Source organism: Bactrocera neohumeralis, unplaced genomic scaffold, assembly GCF_024586455.1.
Source record: "Bactrocera neohumeralis isolate Rockhampton unplaced genomic scaffold, APGP_CSIRO_Bneo_wtdbg2-racon-allhic-juicebox.fasta_v2 ctg2671, whole genome shotgun sequence".
NCBI lineage: Eukaryota > Metazoa > Arthropoda > Insecta > Diptera > Tephritidae > Bactrocera > Bactrocera neohumeralis.
The window spans coordinates 8,967-19,126 of NW_026090281.1; the positions used below are offsets into that span (position 1 = coordinate 8,967).

At 36.0% G+C, this 10,160-nt stretch overlaps 1 protein-coding gene across 1 annotated transcript; it reads left to right on the forward strand.

Annotated features, from left to right (window-relative positions):
* Positions 1 to 8,372: 8,372 nt before the first annotated feature.
* On the forward strand, positions 8,373 to 9,175 carry LOC126766856 (small glutamine-rich tetratricopeptide repeat-containing protein beta-like; the record flags this gene model as incomplete). Its single annotated transcript, XM_050484544.1, has 1 exon — positions 8,373 to 9,175. A coding segment is annotated over exon 1 (752 nt), but the record flags the coding sequence as incomplete, so codon positions are not given.
* Between the last annotated feature and the right edge of the window lie 985 nt (positions 9,176 to 10,160).

Consider the following 10,160-nt stretch of genomic DNA (forward strand, 5'->3'; position numbering starts at 1 on the left):
ACAACAATACGATTGCAATGAATTGCGTGCTTTCATACAAGCTAACATTACCAAATTGAATATTCAGCAGAAAAATGCTTATGATAAGATAATGCTTCTGCATTGAAATTATCGTTGAACATCCAAGTCGTTGAAACACCAACGTGCAACATATAGAGGAATTCAACAATGCCAAAAGTTTTGCGAGGAGCTGGAATAGTTCTATGGGATGAGTGCCCAATGGCTAACAAAAAGTCATTAGAAGCATTCAATAGAACAATGCAAGATTTACGCCAAAAGCAACAACTTTTTGGCGGAGCATTAGTCTTATTATCCGGCGATTTTCGGCAAACTTTGTCAGTCATTCCTCGATCAACTCCTGCCGACGAAATAAACGTATGTTTAAAATCGTCAGTTTTGTAGAGACATGTTCAAAGGCTGACTCTTACCGTCAACATGCGAGTCCAACTGCAAAATGATCGATCCTCAGCGGCGTTTTCGAAGCAGTTGTTGGACATTGGCGAAGGCAAAATACCAATCGATGATACCGGTTTGATCACATTGCCGAACAACTTTTGTACACTTTTACAATCGAAAGAAGAATTGATTGAAAGTGTATTTCCGAATATTGTTCAACACTATCAACGCCACGATTATTTAAGTGAACGCGCAATATTGGCACCGAAAAATGTACACGTCAACGAAATCAATTTTGCCAGTCAAGAAAAACTGCCAGGAGAAGCTACAACATATATGTACATCGATTGATAGCGTTTTAAATCAAGATGAAGTAGTCAATTATCCAACTGAATTCTTGAATTCTTTGGATCCCCCCGGTCTGCCACCGCATCGTTTGGTCCTGAAAGTCGGTTCCCCCATTATACTTCTACGAAATCTGAAGCCACCGACCTTGTGTAACAAGACTTTCAGTCAAAAAATTGTGGCCAAATTTGATTGAAGCAACAATACTAAATGGCAAGGCAGCAGGTGAAGTTGTTCTCTTACAACGCATTCCCATGATTAAAACGGAAATGCCGTTTGAATTTAAGCGCTTGCAGTTCCCAGTACGTCTTGCCTTTGCGATGACCATCAACAAATCGCAAGGGCAAACGTTTCAAGTATGCGGCGTCAATTTGGAAGAACCGTGTTTCTCCCACGGCCAATTGTTCGTCGCCTGCTCGAGAGCGGGAACACCAAGGTGCTTATTCATTTACGCGCCAGGTGGAAAAACCAAAAATGTTGTATACCAATATGTTTTATAAATAAGTAACAGTTTTACATCAATAAATAAAACACAAAGTAAAAACCCTTAAGAGTTTTATTCGATTTAGGTGTAGCGAAACGCACAGGGTAACAGCTAGTTTTTTATAAAAGTATAGCTCATTCTATAATATAAATTACACAATTAAATATTTGTGAATTTCGTAAAAAGCTTGAAACTTTTATTTGTATGGTTTATGTTATAGAACTAGCTGACCCGGCAAACTTCGCACCGCCTAATTATTGGAGGCATATTTAGTAAGTCACAAACACACGACACAATACTTTTTTAATTTTATTGAAATTTGCTGCTTTTAGATTTTTAGGAATATTAAAGAATAATAGTATACATAGATGCACAGCAAAGAGACGTTAACATTTCAAGTGACATTTTACCATAGACAATTTTTTTTGAGTGAATACTGACAAATATTTACATTATAACTATCAAACTACATCTGTCGTTTTTTTTTTGACGATGGCCATGGTTAGGAAAAGAAGAAGAACTACATCTGTCATCGAGAAAATAAAGAATTCAAACAACTATAATATAGTTATAGTGAAGCTATATATCCCTCAACTCCTTAAAATGCATTGTCCGTTTTGTAAAAAGTGGATGGAACGGCAGAAAAAAAATAATAACTGTCCATATTGTATTAAATTATTATAAAGATGCGACGAATGCTACAACATAATCGCTGTTACCTTCAGATTTTGTACCAAGTGTGGTAAGAATGTAGAACGAATAATACGCGTGAACAGGGCAAAAGTACAAAAATATATATTAAAGCAAAAGCTGCTATCTAAACCAAAACACGTTTCTACAATGCCATCTTCATCACTGAGGGGACATTCTGTGAATTAAATTTATCGGCCGAAGACATACAGGGCATTCAAGTTATTGAAGACAGCCGAAAGCCCAACATCAAGAATGTTCTGGTAGATATTGATGTTATTGAAGACAGCCAGCAGCTCAACATTGATAATGTTCTGATCGAATCAGATTTGTCCGAGTCGCCTAGTACTTCCACCATATTATCATGTCCTGGCGAGCCAAGTGGTTCCCAAGTTGATGGAAATAAAGAGTTACTAATACACGTTGACATTAAGAATCCAAATGCACATATTATATACATATTAAGTCATTCATACACTTCATATACAAAAATTTAAAATTTTCTTGGATGTGCTCGTTTCTGGACTGTGAACATGATAAACAAATCTTTGCTTAAATTAAATACAACACAGTTATGATCATATGCAGTTAATTAGGGATGTTGGTTTTCCGACACGCGAACACGCAACGTATAATTGTCCATGTACGAAACAGGGAAACTCTAAGTTTATTCCGCAAACTTGCAACGATTGGCCTTGCGATTTATTTATGGTCATCGCAAACGCCAGACGCACCGGAAATTGCAACCTCTTAAAATCAAATGGCAAATCCGTTGGAATCATAGGTAGTCGTGGGATTAAGACATCCTCTTCTCTGTATTTTCCTTTGATTATTTTAGCTTCGATGATGTTATTCATGACTTCTTCACAACCAATCTCGTTCCATTGCAAAGTCGAGGTTGATTAATATTACGCAGCATGATGACAACTGACCCTACTTTTAATTTCAAATTATATGGTGGTAGTCCAGGCAAGTCCAATGAATTTAAAAATTCTGTAGGATAGTTGACTACGTCATCCTGGTTTGTGGCCCTGTCAACTGATTTGTACGTAAACAACTCTCCTGGAAGGAAATTCTGAATGGTAGCATTGAGATCATCGACATCTTTGTTTTTTGCTACCAATATTGCTCGTTCACTTAGCCAATCGTGGTTATTATATTGTTGTTTAATGTCCGAAAAACACGCTGAATAAGCTCCTTTTTCGATTCTGTGAAGTGACAGAAATCTGTGGGAAAAGTCATTAATCCGGTCGAGCTGTCAACTGCGACCTTACCATTGCCAATATCCAGCAACTGCTTCGAAAACACAGTCGCAGTTTGATCTTGTTGCAAAAACACTCGCATGTTAGTAGTTAATTGTAGTGTCTTTACGTGCCGCCACAAATTTGATGATTTTAGACATGCGTTAATTTCGTCAGCAACAGTCGATCGAGGAATTACTGGAAGAGTCTGACGAAAATCACCTGACAACAGTATCATAGCTCCACCAAAAATGTTTTGGTTATCACGTAAATCGTTTAACATCCTATCTAGTGCCTCCAGCGACCTCTTGTGGGTCATTGTGCATTCGTCCCAAATTATCAATTTGCATATTTGGGGAGTCTTCGCCATAGCGCTATTTTTGGCAATGTTACAAACTGGCGTTTCGTTGATATGCATGTTTAATGGTAATTTTAAGGCTGAATGTGCAGTTCGTCCGCCTTCTAATAAAGTTGCTGCTATTCCAGATGAAGCCAACGCTAGGGCTACCTCATTTTGCGATCGGATCTTTGCTAATAGCAATGAAATTAGGAACGTTTTCCCAGTACCCCCAGGAGAATCAAGAAAGCAAATCCCCCCAGACCCACTGTTTACAGCTTGTGTTAAACGATCGTACGCAATCCTTTGTTCTTCGTTCAATTGCGGAACAGTTGTGCGAACTGCTTCGGTCATAGCTTGAGTATCGTACTGGAGTTCTCTTTGCAACTCATGGTTTAATGCATCTTGCATAGCACGGTTGGGTGCTGTCAGGCCCAAGCACGACAATACTTTATTTGCCATCAACAAACACATATCTTCTATTATGATCAATGTGTCATTGTAAATCTCTGCCGTAATTTCCAATGTAGGATTCAAAGTTTCACAACGCACGCGATGCAACACATCCTCAGACATGTCATCCCTATATTTCAGCCACAAATCATTCGGATTTGAGGGGAAACATGTCGATATTTTAATCGCAAACAGTGTGGGAATTTGATGCGGCGATGAAGATATCACGGAATCCTTGAGCGTATCATCCCAATGCGAATCGTTTTCAAGCAACCGTAATAATTGACACGCCTCACGGTAAGTCGCACACAGATGTCCATCAACTGTACGCAATTGTTGAAAAGATGTCGGACCAGGAACATTCACCAATAACAATCTAAGATAATAACATTCATCGTTATTAGGATGTACTGTATATATACGGCCTATAGGTGTTTTGTCGGCTCTTATTACAATATTATGGCTGTCTGATGGCATCCGATCCAGTGCCATTTTGAACATCTTCACTAATTCATTATTCTCGTGAAGAAATGTTTGCAGTTGTTGGGCAATGATTCGCTTGACGGTTGGATTATGACCACAACGTGTATCAACTCACTTTCCATCCCATTAACTAATGAGTGTAACGGTTCAGGTGGTGGAACCAATTGAGGCAATTGTACATTGCCACCAGCACAACATAATCCTCCAGGTTCACTACTGTACTTTAATGCTTTACAATGTTGACAAATGATTGACATTTCTCCAATCGTCACAGATTTGTCGGCACTATAATCAAATTCCGGATCGTAGGAAAATACTCCTCGTTCGAGATTTACAGGAGCATAGCGTCTGCGGAATCGATTAAATTCGTTATCCCGTGCTCGCTGCTGTTGTGATCGATGTGCACGAACTCGTTCCATTCTCCCCCTATCCACTTGATAGTTATTTACTCTTGAACGTAATTCTCCCATACTTGTACGACTGTTATCATTATCAGCATCTCGCTGGTCATTAGTGCGGTTGGAGCGTAAAGTAGCTCGTTGCACATTTACACGACTTCGACGACCTATGTCAGGTCGTTTTCTTTTCCTCGGCATTGTAAGCAGCGAGAAGAAAATCACTTTTAGCAGTATTTCAATATTTCTCCAATTAAATGTTTCTTTTTTTTTTAACATGAGACGACAAAACCAAGGATGTTAAAGTAGGAGCGCAGCAAAAAGTCTCTAAATTTATGGACAAAACAATGTAACGTTCGGATACACGTGCTTTTTACATGAGATGACAAAACAATGGAACGTTCGGATACACTTATTACAGGGCATCTCGACAGGATAGAATTTATAGAATACTAACTGTTATTGCCATTGCCAAATCTGTATGTGGGCATTTGCTATCATGATATAATCATTTGCGCAAAAGCGTAGGGAAGGTAGGTTCGAGATGATGTAGAGTATGCTTTGAGCTCTTGAAAAATTTATTTTATCATTTGCGAAATTCCGTCGGGTAGGTAGCTGATCTAGGGCACGTGAGCTCTGGAACTCCTTAAATCTTTTGTGTGGAACATAAAAAAAGGATAAATATCCTTTTGTTTACAAATGTATTTTTGGAAAAAAAAGATAATAACAAAGGATAAAGATCCTTTTTTTACAAATGTATTTCTGGAAAAATAAGAATTTATATTTTTGGAGTACTATATAATAATTGTGGCATAACTTTTATATACCAATTAACATAAGTAATAAATTTAAAATGAGAAATGATATTTTGATTTATGCTTGTATAAGTTTATTAAGTTTAAGACTTCGCAACCCAATTTCCATAATATTTCTATAAATTAACAATATTATACTAAATATTAAATGTTATTTTGAAAATGTACTTTATTTTTATAATATAACACAACCGTCTTAAGTCGCTCTTCTAATTTTCATATTACCGATATTAAAATGCCGTCGGCATTTGTGGAAATGGAATATGTTGCCTCTTCGAAATTTTCATATAAATGAAAACTGCGCTGTTAAACTGCTGAAGAGACTGCTTCTAGCTTACGATATGTGGCAAACTATGTAGTATTCTATATCTAGTAAGCAATGAGCAATGTGGAGTCTGCAAAGGCAGAGATGCCCCGTTATTATAATAAAAGTATTTTCGAGAGTTGGTAACACTGTAAGGTTGGCACCATCAAACATGTCAACACATTAATTATATTTATATTTTGAAATTAAAATAATAAATTTAAAATGAGAAATGATATTTTAATTTATGCTTGTATAAGTTTATTAAGTTTAAGACTTCGCAACCCAATTTACATAATATTTCTATAAATTAACAATATTAAACTAAATATTAAATGTTATTTTGAAAATGTACTTTATTTTTATAATATAACACAACCGTCTTAACTCGCTCTTCTAATTTTCATATTACCGAAATTAAAATGCCGTCGGCATATGTGGAAATGGAATATGTTGCCTCTTCGAAATTTTCATATAAATGAAAACTGCGCTGTTAAACTGCTGAAGAGATAGCTTCTAGCTTACCATATATGGCAAACTATGTAGTATTCTATATCTAGTAAGCAATGAGCAATGTGGAGTCTGCACAGGCATAACGGGGCATTATTATAATAAAAGTATTTTTGAGAGTTGGTAACACTGTAAGGTTGGCACCATCAAACATGTCAAAACGTTAATTATATTTATATATTTTGAAATTTGAAATTGAAATTTAAATACACGATGTTATGAGCAAAGTTTATATTATGTTGTCGATTCAATAGTCTTGTTTTAATGCGTTCTTCAATTCGAGAGGAACTGAGAGTACAAATACCGTGAAACGTTTGACAGCAAGTAAGTGGTCAACTTTTATATGGGAAAATGGAATTGTCGTTTTACTCTATTTTACTCGTAATTTTTCCTTATTTGCTCACCGTTTAGACCTACCCTGGACTACGACAAACATTTAAAACCAAAGTCAAGTCAATCGGCCCAACCGTTCTCGAGTTTTAATCAGACTAACGAACAACACTTCATTTTTATTTATATAGAAGATATGTATATTGTCAATGCTAAATAAAATTTAAGTTAATGAAAATCGTTGAAATGTTAAATAAATTTTTGATTATTTTTTTAAGACACAAAGTATGGCAACTCTGCTATTTGTCATAAATGTAAACATACAAATCTCTTGAAAGTTTGAATGTGCAAAATAGTTTTTAAAGTATATTTATGTCCTTAAAAAATACACAATTAGAATAAATTTTGGATATATTTGAATGTGTACACTGTAATTAAATATATATTAATTGAAAAATGTGTGAAAAGTGGGTTCAACATAGCGAAATAACGAGCATTTCTTTTACAAATTTTTGAACTTTTGAAATATCTCGAAAGCTATGAGTCTGAGGAGGGTATATGTGTGTACATTTTACATTTTTTAATCCTGAGGACCTCCTCCATCCATCCGTACCGTCAAATCGCGGCGCCTAAAGAATCGTAATATTGCCGTTTTTTTATTTGAAGTTTTTACATTTCTTGATAGCTGGAATTACCCCTTAAGGAGGAAGGATCGGATGAACCATCGCACGTACACAAGAGTTTATCTTAGAAGTGTCATTCGACCCTTACGAAACTCATTAACGGGGCATCTCGACAGGATAAAATTTATGTTATATTAACTGTTAAGCGTATTGCTACTGTCATTGCCAAATCTGTATGTGGGCATTTGTTATCATAACATAATCATTTGCTGATAGCGCATGTTTTGAGGTCTTGAAAATTTATTTTATCATTTGCGAAAAGCCGTCGGGTAGGTAGTTGATGTAGCGCATTCTTTGAGCTCTTGAACTCCATGAATCTTTTATGTGGAAAATAAAAAAAGGATAAAGATCCTTTTTTACAAATGTATTTCTGGGAAAAATAAGAAAAGGAGAAATATCCTTTTTTTACATATGTATTTCTGGGAAAAATAAGAAGTCATATTTTTAGACTACTATATAATAATTGCGGCATAAATTCAATATACCAATTGAAATAATATATTCAAAATGAGCAACTTAATTTTGATTTATGCTTGTATGAGTTTATTAAATGTAAGACTTCGATCATTCCCAACCCAATTTGCATAATTTTTCTGTAAATTAACAATATTAAACTAAATATTAATCTTTTGGAAAAACGTTATTTTGAAAATGTATAATCCTATAATATAACACAACCGTCTTAATACTCGCTCTACTAAATTTTAACTAAAACTTTAAATTTTCAACTAACACAACCAACTTGACATAATATCAAAAAATTTTGATTTTCATCCAATCAGTTGGTACAACTCATACAACTGCCCCATAAACGTAACAATCGGTTGTACAATTCGATGAAATTGGTACAATAATTGGCGCGTGTATGCCTTCCATAATGACGTAGTTTAACCGATTATTATCGATTACTTTTATCCTTTCATATCTATAAATATTGGCGAATTACAAATTTTCAAAATGGTTGATGGAGTTCACAAAGAATTTGTGCAGACGTTTATTAATTTTTTGAAACACCCGAACACTTCTCAAAATTTGTCCTCAGATTGTAGAGAAAGTGTTGATGTTGCAATTCAATGTCTTCAAACCGCGTTTGATATATCCGATGAGGTGGCATTGCAATCCTCGCTAGCTTCGGAAAATCAGAGTGAACATGAACGAAAAAGTAGTATTGATTTGTTTGAGATATTTCAAACTTTTTTTATTGATCGGAATCCAAAAGCAACACAAATGGCCGAGTCATTCAAAAATGAAGGTAATAGACTCATGAAAGAAGGAAAATATAATGAAGCTCTTTTGCAGTATAATCGTGCTATAAGCTTTGATCCAAGGAATGCCATTTATTACTGTAATCGTGCAGCTGCATATATTCGTTTAAATTATAATGAAAATGCTGTCACAGATTGTAAGACAGCATTATTGTATAAACCTACATATGGCAAAGCTTATGGAAGGCTTGGTATAGCTTACTCTAATCTGAAAAAATTTTCGGAGTCACAACAAGCTTATGAATTGGCAATTGAATTGGAACCGGAAAATCAGGATTATCGTAACAATTTGGAAGTAGCTCGCAACGCCGCTCAATTACGTGATTCAATTCCTCAGATATCAGATAGTATAAATTCTATGCTATCTTCGCAAGCAATTCGGAACTTAGTTAATGATGCTGAAATAGATTTAGGACAATTGCAGGCTTTGAGCCAATTAGGAACGTTTTCCCAGTACCCCCAGGAGAATCAAGAAAGCAAATCCCCCCAGACCCACTGTTTACAGCTTGTGTTAAACGATCGTACGCAATCCTTTGTTCTTCGTTCAATTGCGGAACAGTTGTGCGAACTGCTTCGGTCATAGCTTGAGTATCGTACTGGAGTTCTCTTTGCAACTCATGGTTTAATGCATCTTGCATAGCACGGTTGGGTGCTGTCAGGCCCAAGCACGACAATACTTTATTTGCCATCAACAAACACATATCTTCTATTATGATCAATGTGTCATTGTAAATCTCTGCCGTAATTTCCAATGTAGGATTCAAAGTTTCACAACGCACGCGATGCAACACATCCTCAGACATGTCATCCCTATATTTCAGCCACAAATCATTCGGATTTGAGGGGGAAACATGTCGATATTTTAATCGCAAACAGTGTGGGAATTTGATGCGGCGATGAAGATATCACGGAATCCTTGAGCGTATCATCCCAATGCGAATCGTTTTCAAGCAACCGTAATAATTGACACGCCTCACGGTAAGTCGCACACAGATGTCCATCAACTGTACGCAATTGTTGAAAAGATGTCGGACCAGGAACATTCACCAATAACAATCTAAGATAATAACATTCATCGTTATTAGGATGTACTGTATATATACGGCCTATAGGTGTTTTGTCGGCTCTTATTACAATATTATGGCTGTCTGATGGCATCCGATCCAGTGCCATTTTGAACATCTTCACTAATTCATTATTCTCGTGAAGAAATGTTTGCAGTTGTTGGGCAATGATTCGCTTGACGGTTGGATTATGACCACAACGTGTATCAACTCACTTTCCATCCCATTAACTAATGAGTGTAACGGTTCAGGTGGTGGAACCAATTGAGGCAATTGTACATTGCCACCAGCACAACATAATCCTCCAGGTTCACTACTGTACTTTAATGCTTTACAATGTTGACAAATGATTGACATTTCTCCAA